At 35.5% G+C, this 19,934-nt stretch overlaps 1 protein-coding gene and 1 long non-coding RNA gene across 2 annotated transcripts in view; one reads left to right on the plus strand and one right to left on the minus strand.

Annotated features, from left to right (window-relative positions):
- Positions 1–19,934, minus strand: part of LOC118501620 — a 92,246-nt gene that overhangs the window by 50,036 nt on the left and 22,276 nt on the right. The gene's annotated exons all lie outside the window — the stretch shown is intronic.
- The window catches only part of RASA2 (RAS p21 protein activator 2), a 123,567-nt gene that overhangs the window by 11,607 nt on the left and 92,026 nt on the right, over positions 1–19,934 (plus strand). The window contains 2 exon segments of the mRNA XM_036030739.1: positions 12,793–12,910; positions 17,712–17,815. Of these exon segments, the coding sequence (XP_035886632.1) occupies positions 12,793–12,910; positions 17,712–17,815 (222 nt within the window).

Consider the following 19,934-nt stretch of genomic DNA (forward strand, 5'->3'; position numbering starts at 1 on the left):
AATATGAAAGGAAACTACTTCAAGATGAATTGTTGAGTTAAAAAAAAGCAAGTTGTTAATGTGTGTAGTATCATGTGTTGTTTTTTTCTACATGTATATGGGAAAATATACAGAAAGAGGTTTTAAAAGATGTACAACATCGGTTACCTCAGTGGTGGACAAAGGGAAATTAGCCTTTCTTATAATGGTTTAATTTTCTACAGCATGTATTTGTGTAATAGCTATGTTATTTAAAAAATGGCCATCTGTATAAATGAATTTGATATAGTATTTAGCTGCATGAACCTCTCTTGCTCTACTCTTGAAGACTATCCTGTCTGCAATATAAGGGTAACCAAGTGTTAAGTTTGGTAACATTTTCAGTGCACATAGAAATAGAGTCAACTTTTCTGTCAAGTTTTTGGGTAACTTTATTTCCTATACTTTGCCTGTTTTCACTGCTTGTGTTAAAAAATTGACTACAAAAGTCCAGTGTTTTATTTCAGAGGAATGTAGTAAAAATAATTTGGATCCTTTAAAATATTATAACATTTGTTTAAATGATACAGAACCTCTTAGCTCTGAATTTGGACAATTTTGATTTTTTTTAACCCTCATCTGAGCATATGTTGATTACTGATTTTAAAGGGGGAGAGGGAGAAACATCAATCAGTTTACCCCCCATCTGTGCCCCTACTGGGGATCAAACCTGCAACCTTTTGACATTTGGGATGACACTCCAACTAACAGCTACCCGACCTGGGCTAGACAATTTTATTTTATATAACATTTTCTTAGGATGAGAAAATGAACTAACATTTATTGAATATTTACTCTTTTCTATGTACGATATTCGGCTACTTTGCAAATTGTTTCATTTAATCCAATGTCATGAAGATTGTTATTATTCTTCTTTTAGTGAAGGAGAAGCAGACAGAAAAGTTATTTATTCAGGTTTTCAAGTAGCAGAGCCAGGTTTTCAGAAGGTCTTTAATATCAAAGTCTGTGTCCTTGTCTCTGCCAAGTTGCCTATCAGATAGTATATTTGGAAGAACTGATGATTACATTTCTCTTGTCAAGAAGTTGATAACTATCCCTGCATTGGTTATGGTCTAATATAATGGATATTCAATAACATTAGAATGTTGGAATGCTCTATCTTTAGTACTGTTTTGGGGATTGACACACTATTCTTTTTTGCCTATTTGCATGTGGGTTTGTCTTGCTAGCACACACTCACACAGATACATACACCTTTATATTGATACATGCATGTGTGTGGGTGCCACTTTTTTTTTTTTTTTTTTTTTTTTTTTGAAAAAGCACTAGGTCATGAGTCCCATTTTGGCCCCCTGGATGCTGTTACTAGAAGTAGTGGCCATATTCCATATATTGCCTGCCCATGGAGTCCTTAGTTCAGCCACCACCTGGTTTTCTGTCTTTTTTTGCTTGCCTTATGAGGCTCTCTTGGTCAGTTTAGGGGCCTTGTTAAGCTTCATGTAGCTGTAAGAATCACAGGCTTATCCTAGGAGAGATTCTTACCAGTCATGTGCTTCAGAATTTGGTTTGCTACTTGAGAAGGGGGCTTAGGGGTCAGCACACGGTCAAAACTGAAACTGGAAATGAGCAAGACAAACCACAGGAAGATCCTGCCTGCATTTTGGTGACGTATCTCTAACCCATGGACACTTCCTGTGAAACCTGCCTTTTCAAGTGCAATAGTCTCCTAACTTCTCCTTCTGTAGTAAGCTTCATATTGCTATCATATTAATCAGTCAAAGGTGATTAATATGATACAATACAGATAACTGATGATAATTATTGTACAAATGACTTGTATGAAACAACTGGCCCCTAATTATATTCTGTAGACTTTGCCACTGAGGAGTTGCATCTTACCTAGTAGGACATTTTTGAGGAGTTGCTGTGGAACTTATGCTTTATCCTTGACTTTATGCCTTGTCACGAATTGCATTTATTGTTCAGCTTCTATAGCCACAAAGCAGTTCGGTGCTCACTGAGTCTAGGCTAACCATCTAAACTATGTTGGATTCCTGGAGTCCTTTGCCTACTCAGGTGCTTGTTCAGTGGTATTACCTTGCTTTTAGGCACGTTGGTGACTGCATAGTACCTTATTTCTATGATGGAGTGGGGACTGTTGGATTGTTAAGATTTAGTAAGGGGTGCCTATCTGCAGTTTCTACTCAGAACCATGTTGCCAGGTCTTTGATTATTAAAGAAATACCAGAAATAATGTATATATTTATTAACTTTTCCAGTTTCTAGATGTTGGAGACCCAAACAAATCTCTGGCTACCTAACCCACAATTTGTGTCCTTTCAAATAGTTCAAACTTCTCATTTTAGTGCTATGGAGCCTGGCCTATAGAAAGGCCAGGTGTTTTTCCATGTATTTTTTTTTTATTACTTTTGAAATAAGAACCTAATTTAAAAAAAAGTGAGCTCCTCTGGTGTATTCAGTTGTTAAATTACAGATTATCTTTGGTCAGCACTTAATGACTTGGGTAAAGGGAATTGTGTGTAGATACTAATTTTTAGGAATCCCTACCCAAGGAAGGGCTTTAACTAGTTACTATTTACAGAGTGCTTACTCTATTCTAGGCATTGTGGTAAGTGCTTTACCTCAACTAATTCTCGTAGTAATCCTGAAGCATTTTAGTTACCTCTCTTTATATAGGTGGTTGAGATTAAAGACATACAGACCAAATACAAAGCTTATGTTGAAACTCAGATCTCAGAAACTCCAGCATGAATTCATTTAAATTTGTTATACTTCACCAATACTGTATGTGTTTTCAGAATTATGTGCCCATTTTATTGCAGAAATTTTAATTAAATAAACTTTATAAGAAAATTTGAAAGACCTTATGATATGTTAACATTATATAGGATTGTATTATTTATGTGTAATTACATGGCATAACAGCATTTTAACTTTTTACTCTACACTTGTCAAACAATGACTGTATTATATTTTAAGGGTACATTTGTTTCGTTCTTCTTCACTTCATTTTTTTGGTGAATGTAAATGATAAAGTTTTCATGTTTTTTATAGCTTTTCCCCATTTAAAGTTTCAGTCCTCTGTTTAGGTTGATATTCCTGTTATTAGAACATCATCTCCTCAGTCACTTAAGCCAAATCATTCTCTCCCTGTAGTTATCTCTTCCATTTTTCTTTTCTTCCCATTGTATTTCATTAGTCTAATCCATTAACTGTCAGAGTAATTTTCCTGAAGCATAGTTCTGATGACACAAATTTTAGTGACCTTTATTGCTTACTGAATAAAGTTAAAACTCTTTAGTTTGGCGTTTAAGGTTCTTTTGATTCCACCCTTCTTTTACAGTCTTATTCCTTCTTATTCCCCTTTCAACTCCCTTTTACCTCTTTGCCAATTTGTACTATTCACTGCCTCCTTGAAGGTGCTCTTGCTGTTCCCACCTCTGAATCTTGTTCACTTACTCTTGAAACGTTATCCCTGCACTCCCAATTTCTGTTTTTTTGAGGGGAAATCAGTTGGAAGTAGTTATTGTGAAGATTAAATGAACATGTATGAAGTCCCTAAAAGTCATCTGCAATGTGTAGTATATGTACTAACTTACTCAGTAAATGGTAGATATTATTATAATAGCTACCTTTCTTCCCACGCCAAATAATCTTTGTCTTTCTCTTGGGGTTCAATTTAATCCAACTGAAATCTGTGTTGGCTCTTATCCCTGTACTTAAATTATCCTTTGAGTAGACTTGGGCCTAGAGTATCTCTTAGGATAATTTCAGAAAGGAATAGCTGTCTATTCCTTTCAGCATTGCTATGTTCAGAAAGACATGAAGAGTGGAAATGGAAAGACTACGTTTTGTCTTTGTAACTGATTTGTTTCTTTTTTTAATTTATAAAAAGGAACACAAGCTTGTTCTAGGGATCAAATGAGATATTTCAGAAATTGTTTAGCATTAGTTTTGGAGTATCCAACTACTTGATAAATATTTATCTCTTTTCTTACTTATCCCAGTAGTGTTCTCTAGGACACACAGAAACATATACAGACCTACAGATATAAATGCAAGCACATAATTCCCCCATACCCTAAGCATACACATAAGCAAATATGTGCATACTCACATACATGTCCAGAACACATACACCAGAATCTGTACCCAGCAGCCTGATACCTGAAATTCTAGTCCTAGGTAAAATTGATATGGTAGGACCTATATTTACTGTCTGTTGACCTTTCCGTAGAACCATTGATCTTGTACACAGAGAGTAGCCCATCTTTCCATTTGTTTATCTAAATTATCAGTTTTGATTTCCAGTGTTGTTTATTTTCTTAGTTTAAATTGTTTACTTTTTGACAATGACTAAAAGCTACTATTTTCTAGAAAATATTTGCTTGCCTCACCTCCTCTTTCAGGCATTTATTCATAAGGTACCTTTTTCAGTGGAGCCTTCTTTGATTCCCCCTTCCTCTGCCTTTCATGTGGCACCCATTTCTGCTTAACACTTATTAGTAACATACCGTTAGCTCAATAAAGATACAGTCTAGTCTCTTTTTCTCACCATAGTATCCCTAGTATTTTAGCAGCACTCAGTCAATACTTGAATGTGTGATTTTTCAGTATTGGTTTGTTTATTTTCAATATATATAACTCTTAGTGCTTTACATAACTGTATACAGGAGACTTTTTTTTTTAACCTTTGGAGTAGCTGACATATATCAGCTTTCACCAGCTGGGAAGAAGAAGCTTATGTACAATTTTGTAATTTGTGATGTGATATTAGAACTCTGCTAAAGATATAAATACATACACACTCATACCTATTCAGTAGGTATTTCATTATCTATTATAAGCTATGCATGGTTGTAAGAATTGGTCCTTTCCCTTAAGAAGTTTATAGTTCATGCCTTGGCCAGGTGGCTCAGTTGGTTGGAACCTCGACCCCTATGCCAAAGGTCGCAGTTTGGATTCCTAGTCAGGGCACGTACCTAGGTTGTGTGTTAGATCCCTGGTCACAGTGCATATGGGAGGCAACTGATCTATTTTTCTCTCACATAGTTATTTCTCTCTTTCTTCCTCTCTCTAAAATCAATAAACATATCCTTGGGTGAGGATGTAAAGAAGTTTGTAGTTCAGTGAATAGACATATAGCAGTCTTCTTTGCTATTTCTTTTCTCATCTCTACTGACTCAAATGATGGAGAGCTCTGAGGCTCCATCTTCAAGTCTCTTTTCTATCCATATTTACTTTTCTTGTGACCTTCTACAGTCTTAAGGTTTTACAAATATTATGTACTTCCTGATGATTTTCAAATTTTATTTCTATGTGTACGTATTTGCCCCCTTGGCATCTGCACTTGGATATCTACTAAGTAGCTCAAACTTAATATGCCCAGTATAAACTCTTGGTCCCCCTCCCCCAACAAGAGGCTCCTCCCTCTGGAAGTGGCATTGCTGTTCATTTAGCTGCTCAGGCTGAAACTCAAGAAGTCATCTTTGACCACTCTTTCTCTCATACCCACATCCAAAATGTCAAAAATCCTGTTGGCTCTATCTTCAATATATATGTCGAATGGACCACCGCTCTCCGTGCCAGGATCTCCCCCACCCCCTGCCCACTGTTTATCTCTAATCGTGATTACAATAGCCTCTTATTTAGTTGTCTGCTTCCACCTTCCGGTTTTATATTCAAAATCCTTCAGTAGCTTCCCATTTCACTCAAAAAAACCTAAGAGTTTTTCATTGCTCTCTAAGACTTACTTAACATACTTCCTTCCCCACCCCTACCTCATCTCTTACCATTTTCTCCCTCTGTCCACTTGGCTTATTGTTTTGCAGTCATACTGGCCTCCTTGTTATTCCTTCATTGTGCCAAACTATCCTGTCTCAGCGCCTTTGCATATATTATTTTTTCTGCTTGTCTATCCCTCTCCCCAGATATCCACATGGCTCAGTCCCTCACTGACTTCCTTTGGGAGTATGCTTAAATATCTTTGTAGAAAGGTCTTCCCTGAGTCCCAGTATAAAATAACATTGCTCTACTCCCTCTGGGCCTGGCACTGTATAACTCTCTTACCCTACTTTGTTTCTTCTATAGCAATAAATATTATTTACTTGTTTAAGAGTTAATGATGTTTATCTTCCCTGTGTAGATTGTATAACAGTTCCATGTGCACAGAGACCTATTTTTATTCATTGTTATATCCCCAGCATTTAGAAAAGTACCTGGCATGGTGTAGGCACTTATTATTTGTTGAATGAAATGCTTCAAGTGCAATACAATATTATCACTGTAGTAGAAGTACATGTAAGGAAATAAAGGAAAGAGTAATATCACTACCTAAGAATTGAGGGAAGACTTTGTAAAGATGCCCTTAAACAGATCTTTTTTGGGGGAAAAACAGGTAAGAGCATCTCATACAATGAAAATTCCATTGCAGATGTACAGAGGCTTGAGAAAACACAATGTGTCCAAGGAACCCAAAATACAGTACTGCTAGAAGCTTAACTTGTGGGGATAAAGATTAAGTAAGTAGATGAGGCCAGACATGTAATAGAAGGTACCAGATCATGAAGGGTTCATAGGCCATATTAAGGAATTTTAGATTTTTATCCTGCAGTTGGATAGTGTTGTACCATTGAAGATTTTTGAGTATAGGGTGATATATAGGTTTACATATTGAAAAGGTGACTGGCAACAGTATGACGGGGAGAGGGGATCCAAGCTACACAGGGCATTTTATTTAAGCTATGTATGATATTGCAGGCTATGATGCAGAGAAACAATTACTATCACATGAGTGGGCAAGAGGCTATTTTATTTTATGGTTGGACAAAAACCACTGATGTGTAGTGTGAAGGTGTTCTTGGCATACTTGCAGTACACTAGGAGGGAGAAGAAATGCCCTGTGGAGATGATTTTGTTCATCTCTAAAAGTCCATGCTTTGGGAGAGTTTTCTTTAAATTACCTGACAATTATATTGTAAGTCATAATGTAAACTAGAAAAGTTTTTAAGGAGTACCATTTATGAATTCAACAAGATTGGGTATCATTACAGAGTAAAAGGTGTTGTGCCTGAAGGTAAGCCTCTATTCTTCATAGAGGACCAGTTGTTTTGTCAATAATATGCCTTCTGATCTTGATTCACTGGTAAAGGAAATAGTGACATTTGTAAATATAATCAGGACTATACTATTTAGGGCCAAAATATCTGCTCTTGTAGGATAAATATCTGTCTTTGCATATTGTAGTACCTGGCACGGACAGAATTTTTTAAGTGAGGGATAAGCTGAAAACATTTCTGCTTTCATTCAAATGCAAGTAAAAACCACTTCCATTATTTCATTTGTCTTGCTCAAGTATCTCAGCAATATATTGAATGTCTGAAATACTTGAATCTTACTACTTTAGGATCAAAATATGATACATAAATTTAAGGCTAAGATGGAGGTACCCAAAATGGCACACATGGTTTGAATGTTGAGAATTTGACACTCCAAAATGCATGGAAACATGATGTATTGTTGAGTTTTCTTTTTTTTTTTTTTTTTAATTTTTAGAGAGGGAAGGGAGGGAGAAAGAGAGAGAGAGAAACATCAATGTGCGGTTGCTGGGAGCCACGGCCTGCAACCCAGGCATGTGCCCTGACTGGGAATCGAACCTGCGATACTTTGGTTTGCAGCCCGCACTCAATCCACTGAGCTACGCCAGCCAGGGCTGTTGAGCATATTTTAAAAACCATATCCAGATAGTATAGGAGGAAATGAAGAAATGTTTGCCAGAGGCAGATACAACAACAGAAAATTAAGATCCATTTGTCTCCATTTCCCAAGTTGAAGCATTTACCTTTTGAATGTGCTATGCTATTCAACTCACTACCTAATGAAAGAGTAAAAGTAGTTTTTAGTGAGATACTGCTTTATCATTTCTGAGTCCATGTTTGATCCAGATAGCCACATCTAGCTGAAAGATTTACCAAACTCTAATGACTAGTAATGTAGGGTGGAATTTTCTGATTTGTTAGAAAAACGGGTAAGAAAAGAAACTAGTCCTGGGTTACGTTTACAGACTCAGCTCTAGCTAGTTTAAACAGAAAGATTTTGTAAAAGATTTCAAATGGCTTATACAATTGTTGGACAGACTATGGAAATGGACTCTATGTTGAACTTTCAGGAATGACATTTAAAGCCACACTGCAGCTAGATCACCAAGAGAGTCACTGTCTCTTTTAGGATCAGAAAGGTATCTGTAGAATTGGGAAGCTATAGCTTTTAGTTGTGTGGCTTAGAACCTCGCCACCTCTGCCATGATCAGGAAGCTGCCACTGTTAGGAAACAGCCATCAGTAAGCTGCCATGTTCATCAGTAAGTTGTCACTACAGCTGGCTGTAGAGCCAAGCTACACCTGCCACAAACCTGTATGACAGAATGGATGCCTTGTGCCCTTCTTGACACCTGTGAAACCTGTTACTGGATACAAGGACCTCTGCAAATGCTGCCGCAGAAAACTTGGACATCTCCATGACAGTGCTTGTTAACAGAAGCATCCTAAATGCAATCTCCCTTTTCTTCTACCGCCCCCCCACCCCCCAGGATTGCTAGTGAGTGCATCCGATTGGTGGAATTTAAGTCATATCCACAACCCTAAATGCAAGACAGGCTGGGAAATGTAGTTTTTTAGCTTTCTAGTTTCTGCAATGCAGAGAGTCATACATCAAATGATGTTGAGATGGATGGCAAGGACCAGTATTGATCCACCACATGTACCACAGATAGATCCTGATTCTCCATAAGGCTACCACCATCAAATGGGTTATGCATAAATTGAGAAAGGTAGCAAATAATACCATCAAGTGATGTGGAGAAACATAGAAGTATTTTTAGTATAATTTATTGTTTTATAGTGACACATTTCAAAAAGTACCTAAAATTGGTGCTCCACCAGTATTTAGTGGTTTATAGATGCCAAAAGTTTCACATTTAAGGCATGGGTAGTAGATGAAAAGCCTGAACAAGGGAGTAAAAGAAATCAGAATGGGTGGGCTCCCTGAACTGAGACTAGATCAGCATAATCAAATACTGAAGCATGGTTGAATAAGGTGGAAACTGAAAAGCAATCATTTAATTTTGTAGCACTTAATATTATTAGTGTTCTAAAAGGTCCTAGTAAAGAAATAGGGTCAGAAGCCAAATTGCAGGTTCAGACTGTGTGAGTAGGAAGGAAGGGATTAGAGCAGAGATTGTAGAGGAAGTTTTCGAGAAGCTTGCCTTTTAAGGAGCAGCATTTGTTTTGCTTTGTTTTTGGTTTTTGGTCCAGCGCACTTGCTTATATATATACCATGATTAACTAGAACTAGTGAGGCCCAAAGCAAATATCACATGCAGGACAAGTACAGTCTTTCAGATTTCCTCACTTTTGTCTTTTTGTGTAGTTTGATGTGAAGTATGTGCTATAATCTTTTTCTGCTTAGAGATAAAATGGGTACATTATTTTTATTCAGCTACTTCACTTTTGATTTTTTTATAAAGTGATATTTAATTATTTTGATTTATATTTTTAATAAAGTGCCAATTTTGGAGTTGCAGTTTAAAGTCTTAATAGCTCATTTAATCAGTGTATTTGTATGATCGATTGGTGAGCTGGGCATTGATTAGATGAATTCCTTTCAATGTAGTTTATTTGAACATTAGTGACAGATACTCAAAGAATACAGATTATGATAACTGCTTTTATAAGAAATGATGTGAGAGCATTTTATATATTATATAGAACTTTTAAAATGTATTTTTTAGTAAATATCTGATAATGTTAAGTTCACTGGATGCTGTAGACAACATAATCCACATTGTCTCCCTCTTAAAAAGATGGATGATAAAATATGTATACATTTAATAGAGTAGTTTTCTTAAAGTGCACTTATGTGAGCAAAACAGGAACACATTCAAGGGCAATGATTTAGTGTTCAAATGTCCTCATTGGATATGGAGCATGTCTGTTATTTAATTCCAAATGTGTTTACATTCCAGGCCCTATAGAGTGACCTTGTTGGATTTTTCGTTAAAAAAACAAGGCACAAATTACACAGGGGGCAGACGTTGAAGAAGAAGGAAAGACTTGAAGGAGAAAAAGTCTGAAAATAATGAAAACAGAATTGTGATCAGAGCCCTGGAGTGAGAGGGAGGGAATGGGGTAGAGAGAGCACAGGTAGATGGGCAAACTATAGATGGGTTTTAGATGAGAGGAGGGATGCCTAGTCTTTTGAGTAAGAGAATGGATGGATACAGAATCAAATATGTATTATTTTTCCCATTAATAAATGGGTTTATTTGTAAAATCCAACCCACATGGGGTAATTTTGGGTTCATTTAAAAGACTAGATTCCTTGAATCTTACTCAAGATGAATGTAAGTATTTTTATATATTTTAAGTGGTAAATTGATTTTTTAAAAAAATTTCTTAATGACAAATTTAATAACAATGAGTATCTTAATAAAAATGAGCCTTCCCATTGATTTTCTCATTTTAATTTTTAAAAAGTATTTGTTTTAGGGTTTGTCCTAGGTGTTTAAGTTTCTAATGAACTTCTTTAAAATATATTGGTTTAAATGGAATTTCATTTTAAAGTTGATAATCAGTAAGACACTTAAGTTTATCTATTGCAAACATTCCTCAGGCAAATTGTGCCTCAGTGAGTTGTCTGAAGTCACTGAGCCACTTAGTATCAGAGGTAAGACAGGAACATTGGTTTAATGATTGTTAGGGCAAACCTCCTTTCCTTGTGTCAACTGCCTTGTTTTGCTAACTTAGTACACTGGGGTCCGATTTCAACACCTACACTTTTGTGTGTCCCTGTGGCCCATGAGTATCTCATAAGAACTTCAAAACTAGACTTACTGTCTTCTTTAATATTCATTCAACGAATACTCTCAAGTGCCTTCCTTTACTATATGGCAGTCACTAATTTAGATCTTAGGAATCAGCAAGTTCTCAGGCCTTAAGAATGAGGAAACCAGAAAATAAACACTTAATATATTTTTTTAAAAATTTCTGCAAGTATTATTTTTTTTCCTTTTTAAAGATTTTATTTTATTTTTACACAGAGGGAAAGGGAGGGAGAGAGAGGGAGAAAAACATTAATGTGTGGTTACCTCTTGCAAACCCCCTACTGGGGACCTGGCCTGCAACCCAGGCATGTGCCCTGACTGGGCATCGAACCCATGACCCTATGGTTCTTAGGCCTGCGCTCAACTCACTGAGCCAGCCACACCAGCCAGGGCCACTTAAGTAATATTAACAGAATTTCAGATAGTTATAAATGCTATCATGAAAAGAAACAGAAATGTAGTAACAATAGTCAAAGAAGGTTTTTCTGAGGAAGTGGCATTTGAGCTGAGACCTGAATGATAAGAGCCAGCTATAGGTTACAGCATTCCAGGCAGAGGCCCTAAGGTTGAACAAGCTTGGCATGGTTGATGAATGGAAAGAAGGTGAACACTGGAGAGGGTGGCAGGAGAAGAGGTCAGAGAGGACAGTTCAGGAGGGCTATTTCGACCCTGAAAGTGGGAATTTAGAAAAGGGATTGTATTCCAAGTGAAATGGAATGGTATTGGAGCAGGGGCGTGATTAACCTGAATGATACGTTTAGAAGATTATACTGTTTGATAGAGAGTAGATTGCAGAGTGCTGCCGGTGAAGGTGATTGAGGATTGGTTGGATTTGGAGTTCATTTTAGAGGTCTACTGGATTTATTGACGTGGGGTGGGATGTTTGGGGAAGATGGCGAGAAAAAGAGGAAGATGGTAGCAGACTGGGGGAAGAGAATATTTTAGGGGAGGAAATCAGATGATTTGTCTGGGACTTGTTAAATTTGAGATGTCTACTGGAATTCAAGGAGGAACTTGGATATTTGCATCCAGTGTTAAGGAGGAGATATGAGACCTGGAAATGCAGATTTGGGAGACATCATAACACCTTATACTGAAGAAATTTGCATAGGGGAAGAAGAGAAGGTGGTCCATAACAGAGCCCTGAAACATTGTAATATTCAGAGGTCAGGAGAGAGGGAAATCAGGAGAGAGGGCCAGTGTTGCAGGAGGAAAGCCAGAATTGTGGAAGCCAAGAAGAGGGCATTTTAAAGGTGGATGTTAGTGTTCACTTACTTTACATAGTGCTGCCAGATCAGGTATGGTGAGGGCAGAGAAGTAACCACTGGGATTGGCAATGTGGAAGGCAGTTTCACTGTCTCATGGAGTTAGAAGCTAATTGGAAAGAGATGAAGAATGAATGGAAGATGAGAATTAAATTAGAGATAATTGCTTTCAAGAAGTTTTGCTGTCAAAGGGAGTCTAGAAATGGAATGATATCACAGGGGAGGAGGTAGAGTCAAAGGAGGTTTGTTTTTTCTTTTTGTGCTTTTTTAAAGTTGGGCAATACCAAAGCTTACTTATGTACTGATGGGAATGGTCTATTAGAAAGGAAAATTAATGATGGTATAGGAAAGAAGGATTAATTGTAGGGTCAGCCCTTGAGTTGGTGCTGGTGGGATGGGATGGACAGCACAAGTTAAGGAATTGCACTTTTCCAGGGCCAGGAATTCAGTGATGTAATATGACCTCACTTGCCTCTTTACACAGAGCTCCTCCCTCATAGCTTCTTTAAAACAAGTTGATCAACTTTCTCTAATCACTAATTTTTTTCCCTGTACTACATCTTATATGTTCCTTCAGATGAATTAATATAAGGCTTAGCATGAAACAGCTGGTGATATTTAACACCAATTTCAATTTTTGTGCCAACAGGTGAAGCAAAAAATTTATTGCCGTATCCTGGACCCAACAAAATGAGAGATTGTTTCTGCACCATAAATTTGGATCAGGAAGAAGTTTATCGTACCCAAGTTGTTGAAAAATCTTTAAGGTTTGTAAAAGTTGGTAAATTATCATTCATGTTATATACAGATACATATTTATCAATACATTTATATACTTTCAAGACTTCATCAAAAAGACTTTTCTTCATATGGAACTTATTTTTCTCTTACCTTCTGAATTTAATTTTAGAATTACAGAATCTCAGACTTTGAAGGAGCTTACTGGTCTTTGAGCTGGACTAACTGCCTTATGCTTATTTCCTTCTGACAATTATCTTTGACAGGTGGTCATCTGGCATTTGCTTGACTGACTCCTAAGTAGCCAGTCTGGTCTTGGAACTATTCTGACTCTTAGAAAGCTACTATTTTTAGTTGATTAATATCTAATAAAAGGAGAGCTTAGTATATGCCAAAAACTTGCTGGGTGCTATTTATTAATACATCCAGGAGAATAAGATGAGACACAGTGCTTACTTTCATGTGGCCCTTCACTGCCTCAAAATGTATCTTCCTTCTCATTGTTCTTAATTCTGTCCTTTGGATTTCTAGAGAACAAGTTTCAAACATCCTTCACATGACACTCGCAGGTTTTTTAAAACAACTATTATAGACCTCAGTTTGTTCTCAAGGCTAAATTTTGCCCATTGGTTTCACCTTTTCTCAAACTACATCATTTTACTTCTCTTGAGGATAACTTATTACAGCTTATACAAGTCACTTAAGGAATTAACTCTTTAGTCAATTTCTCGTTTTTGAAAGTGTAACAGCACTTTGAGAACATAACAGTGAATTCTAACTCATAAAATTGAAGTGCGCCACCTCTACCCTGTAATAGTGTTTGTGGACATTCTAGTGCAGAGCTGTGCGGGAAGGACGCAGGCATTTTCAGACATCAGAGTCAAAACAAGGGCGTCAGGAGATGTAGGAATGAACATCTGGTGCATGAAATAATTGAGTGTCATGACTAATGCAAATTGTATGCCATGTGTATATTTTGATGCTCTTTTCATATCTTTTGTCCTTTGCACTCACTGTTTTTCTCCCTGAAGTTTTCCCCTTTATGTCTTTATCGTCAGTATTTATACTTTTGAGTGTCTATAGATTCTTCATAAAAAAGGCATTGTACAAAGCTGAAAAGATTGGAGTAACTCAAAAAAATTTGACGTAATACACCTCACATCTTTAGTCATAAATTACCTGTCCCTGTTGTATTAGAATTGTTGATACTTGTGTAATAAATGATGAAACTGAGTCACCAAAAGGCTGAATAATTTGTACATATAATAAAGGAAGTTTGAAGTAAAACTAAGATTGGGACCTGAAACTATTTAAATCTCAATGTGTTCCTTTATGTATGCTGATTCCATATCACACAAAAATCAGTGATATACAAAACTAATAATTGCCCATAAATCAATTACTTGTGGTAATATGTAGCCTTCTAAATTAATAACTAAAATTACTTTATTTTTTAACCCTTACCTTTACAGATATTTGTATTAAGGAAAATGAAATGATAAAATAATTATTTTTATCCATCTTAAATTATTTTTTTAGATGCATAGCAACTTGGAAGATACTTTAAAGCTAACAGTGGTTAACCTTAGGTCATTCAATACAGACTGTGTACTAGTTAGTTAGACTAGGTACTTCTTGGATTCTAGGTGCCCCCTGGCATTTTTTTCTTATAGAATAGTGTGAAAGAATCTATAATATAAGCCCTTGCTCACCTAGGTTCATTTCAGTGTTTTCTCCCTTTGTGGATATTGTGATAAGCTATTAAGTCAAAAGTCGGTAGATACCACTTAGATCAGGCGTGTCAGACTCATTTTCACCAAGGGCCACATCTGCCTTGAGGTTGCCTTCAAAGGGCTGAATGTAATTGCAACTCCTTAACAGTTAAGTAGTTACATTTATACAGTCCTAAAATTATTTTGGCCCTTTGGAGGCAACCATGAGGCTGATGTAGCCCCCAGTGAAAATGTTTGACACCCTTGACTTAGATCTTTTGTGGGTTCTGGATATTATAGTTTTTATAGGTAGTCTGGAGATAGAGCTTTCATAATAGGTAAGTCAGAGTCACAGTCACATATGGAACCCATAGTTCCTAAATCTGTACTTCACTCAAATCCTTATAAAAAGTAGGTGGTATATAAACAGAGTAACAGCAGTACTGTTTGTACCTGGTGCTCCTCTTGTCCACACCAGGAATTTCCTTAGGAGTCATATGCATGACCACAGTCAATGATAATGAACAGTAGAATATTGTTTAAAAAACTATGTAAGTCTAGTCATTGCTTCCTACCAATTTTGTTGAAAAGTTTTCTTCAAATGGATTAATTTATTTATAAAATAAAAATGGCACCCAGATGTGGATATTGTTGAGATTGGAATGATATAATGATACAGTAATTCTCATGTTATTTTTATTTGGCTTATTCAGGTGTAGGTAGATGACATTATAAAAGAAAGTCTCTATTTTATAATTGTTTATAAAATGATACAAAGGAGAAAAATACCTAAACATGCCATGCCTTTGCCTAATAATTGTTTTCCTATTGATTTTTCTATTGAGACAAATTAGAAGACAAGTTATTTTGACAGACCAACTTTTAAGAGTTTACCTTGGTTACATTTGACGTGACAAAAATATTGACAAAAGTTGACCAGTACTGCAAAGCTGAGTCAAATGTTTTCTGGACAAAGTTGGAAAAGACTTCTCAAGGAGCATTTTACTTTGTATTTCATCTTTTCCTTAAGTTGTGAAATCCCAAAGAGACTGCATTTTATGGTAATATTTTCAAAGTATCTTTTTGTTTTTTAAACTAAATTTTCTCAGGACAGGAATTCTTGACAAGATGTTCATAGCATTTCAGACATTCCTGTCTTCATAGAATTTAAATGTCAAAATAGCATTCTTAAAATGCATTTATAAAAACAATCTGTTTAATAGGAGAAACTCTTAGGCAAAGATTTTTTTATATAGGATGCAAAAAGTACTAATTATTAAAGGGAAAAATGGATAAACCAGATTTCATAAAATCTCAGCCTTCTGTTTGTTCTTCAACAGACACTGTTAAGGAAATGAAATCACAAGCCACAACTTGGAGAATATATTCTGACAAAGGACTTGTATCCAGAATTTGATTAAATAAAAAACAAGAATAAAGACAACTCATTTAAAATATGTGGTGAAAACCCAAATGTGTATTTCCCAAAAGAAGATAGGCAAGTGGCCAACAAGCACATGAAAAGACACTCAACACCATTAGTCATCAGGGAAATGCCATTTTTAAGCCATTTTTGTCACTATAGATTTTTTTAAAATCTTCATTGTATTTTTTTCCATTACCATTTAGTCACTTTATACCTATCACTATAGATTCTTGAACATAATGTGTCAAAATAAAATCAGATCAGTGGTTCATGTGACAGTACGAAGGAGGAACTTTCTGGGCAGATAGAAGTGTTCTATATCTTGACTGAAGAAGAGATTACACAGGTGTATAAATTCATCATGTCACATTCACTAGAATAGCTAATTTTAAAGACTTTCAATAGCAAAAGTTGACAATGATATGGGATAACTGGAATGCTCATACATTGCTGGTGGGAGTGTAAAAAGATTGGAAATCATGTTGAAAACAGTTTGACAGTTTCTTCTAAATTAAAAATTCACCTACCCTTTAGCCCAGCAATTTTATTCTTAATTACCTACCCAAAAGAATTGAAAGCTTATGTTCAAAGAAAGCCTTGTATGAAAATGTTCATAGCAGCTTAATTTTTAATAGCCCAAATTGGAAATAACTCAAATGACATCACTAGGAGAATGGATTGTGAAATATTCATAGATGAAGTATTATGACACAATTAAAGCAAAAGAACTGTTGATGTACATAGACAATGGAAAAAATTTCATAGACATCAAGCTTAGTGGAATAAGCTGACACAAGAGTACATATTATTTGATTCCATTTGTCTGAAATTCCACACCAGATCTATCTATAGCGATAGAAATCAAATCATGGTTGCTTGGGGCAAGTGTGATAGGGCAACTGTAGAAGAGCAAAAGGGAACTTTATGGTGATATAGAAATGTTACCATATCTTAATCGAGATGTAGACTACACAGTTTATTAACTTATCAAAAATCATTAATCTTCAACTTTTTACAAAAATATTTTATTTATTTTTAGACAGAGGAAAGGGAGGGAGAAAGAAAGGGAGACGAATATCAGTGTATGGTTGCCTCTCACATGCCCACTACTGGGGATCTGGCCCACAACCCAGGCATGTGCCCTGACTGAGAATCAAACTGGCAGCCCTTTGGTCCGCAGGCTGGTGTTCAGTCCACTGAGCCACACCAGCCAGAGCTAATCTTTATACTTTAAATTGAATTTTGTTATATGTACTTTATAGCACAGTAAAGTTGATTAAGAAATAACCTATTTTAATATTGAAAATATATTTTAAATAACATTTCACATAACATTACCCATTTTGGGTGTCATATTTTTGTGATTAATATAGCTTTGCATATTTTGGAGATGATGACACTATCCTCCACTGTCCTTTGTGTCCACTTTAAAAGGTGAGCATGACCCTAGGTAATTACTGAGTCTTCTGTTCACATGACTCCTGAAAATCTGTTCAGAGCTCAACCCTGGTGATTGAAGTTCTTTCAATGTTGAGCTTGGTTTATACAGGATTTAGTTGAAACTTAGCATAGAGAATTATTTTGAAGCTTTTATGGCATTTTAGTGTGTAATTTGATTTGTTTTATTGAAAATATTATTTGAGGACAGTGTTAAATTTAAAATAATGAGTTTTTCCCCCCTTTTCTCTCTAGCCCATTTTTCAGTGAAGAATTTTACTTTGAGATTCCAAGAACTTTCCAGTATTTGTCTTTCTATGTTTATGATAAGAATGTTTTACAAAGAGACCTTCGTATAGGTATGTATTATTCATAATTATCTTTAATCACAACATTGTTGTTTATGTTCATTCTTTCTCTAACTATAAAGTGTTGAAAACAACAGAATAATATATGCTTGACATTTTTAATCCTTTTCTGTAGTCTTCATGTTTGTGAATCTGATTTTTAATTTGATTCCTGTCATGGTGTCATATGCTTCCTCAGTACCTAATGGGTCTCTTTCCATAGTGCGCATTATGCTTGCTCATCAATTTGTTTAATATCTATATTTTCTAGTTGAATATGATATTTATGAAGCAGAGGCTATCACTCACAGAGTGCCTTACATTTAGTACTATTGAATATTGTGTTGAATGGTTGAAAGAATTTATAGTTTTTTAGATTTTATTTATTTATTTTTAGAGGGGAAGAAAGGGAGAAAAAGAGGGAGAGAAACATCGCTGTGTGAGAGATACATCACCAGTTGCCTCTCACATGCCCCCATCCAGGGACCTGGCCTGCAACCTAGGCATGTGCCCTGACTGGAAATTGACCTGGTGACCCTTAGATTCGCAGGCCGGCACTCAGTCCACTAAGCCATACCAGCTAGGGCAGAAAGAATATGTTTTATACAAAGATCACGGGATTTGATCCCTCCAAAGAACATCTGTTTTTGAAGTTTTTCTAATAGAAGTAATTAATTCACTTTAATCTGGTCATATGTTTTCTGTTTGTATTCGTTATTATTTCTTAAACAATTGTCTGAGTTGGGGTAGATTAAAACAAAGGTAATTGGCCACATATGTGTCACATTCATGGTCTTTGTACCAGTATCTTTGTATTTTAATAACAGGTAGAGGTCTATAATTTACATGTATTATTCTCTCCCCTTTTAGTATCCTGAATTTCATCATCTGCATTTCTTTTTTTCTGATTTGACATATGCTCAAGTGTCCTAAGTTTAAATGGTAAAGCTTTATTTGATTTAGTCCCCTTAACTACCATCTAATTTGTTTCTCCTTTGCTTTTGAACTCTTTAACAAACTGTCTGTATTCTTCTTCTTACTACTTATTTCTTTTTAAATCTCTGTAATCTGGCTTCTACATTTTTCTTACAAACCTTTTTGAAGTTTGCAAAAGTCATTTTAAGGAAAATCAAATGACCTCTTAAAAACATATTTTTTCTTAATTATACAACTATTATATAATCTTAGTGACTGGTAGGGACTCTACACAGGAAGAACTACAGTTAATAATTTATATATTTCTTCCCATTCTTTTATTTCATGCTACATTCAGTTTTTTCCTTTTTCACTTAACATCATACAATGATCCTTTTCCTGTGTTAGTAAATACTTTAAAAATTTTGTTATATAATATTTTTGTATAGAAATGTGTTGTTATTTTAACTGCTTCTCTGTTGGTAAACATTTATGTTTTCAGATTCATGGTGCTACTGTGAACATCCTTCTGCATACATTTTGGAATGTCTATTTTTCTTGGGATAAATTTTTAGAAGTGAAAATACTGAGGCAAAGGATCTATTTTTAGGATTACTTCTATATATATATTTACATTAGCTCCAGAAGTATTATACTAATTCACAGTCCCCCCCACACATGGCATGGGCATAACCATTTCATACCCTTTTCTTCTTGGATCTTATCATTGAAAAAAATTTCCCAATTTGATAAGTGAAAAATGTTTAATTTTTTAACTCATATTTTTCTGATTATCAGTGAATTTGAAGAATTTTTCATATGTTTTACATTCTTCTACTATGAATAGTTGTTCATTTTTCACCCTTTTTTTGCTGGAGTTAAATCTTTTATGCATCTTTATTTGTTAAATATATTAGCTTTTGTCAGCTGTATCCATAGCAAATAATTTTTACTGTTACAAAAGGTAGTTTTTTAATCCTCATCTGCTTCTGTGTCACATTTGACTCTTTACGATTGCCCAGGAAAAAACGGCTTAATGACATTGTATTTTCCTAGTTGTCTTTCTTTTGACTTCTTTACCTCTAGACATATTCTTCTCTTTCTAGCAAACCCTTAATTATAGATCACCTCTGAGGCTCTGTCCTCAATTCAATTAAACAAACATAAACACTTCTGTATGGCAAACAATGGATGGGAATGTTAGGATGAATAACAC

The sequence above is a fragment of the Phyllostomus discolor genome, chromosome 7 (genome assembly GCF_004126475.2).
Source record: "Phyllostomus discolor isolate MPI-MPIP mPhyDis1 chromosome 7, mPhyDis1.pri.v3, whole genome shotgun sequence".
NCBI classification, from domain to species: Eukaryota; Metazoa; Chordata; class Mammalia; order Chiroptera; family Phyllostomidae; genus Phyllostomus; species Phyllostomus discolor.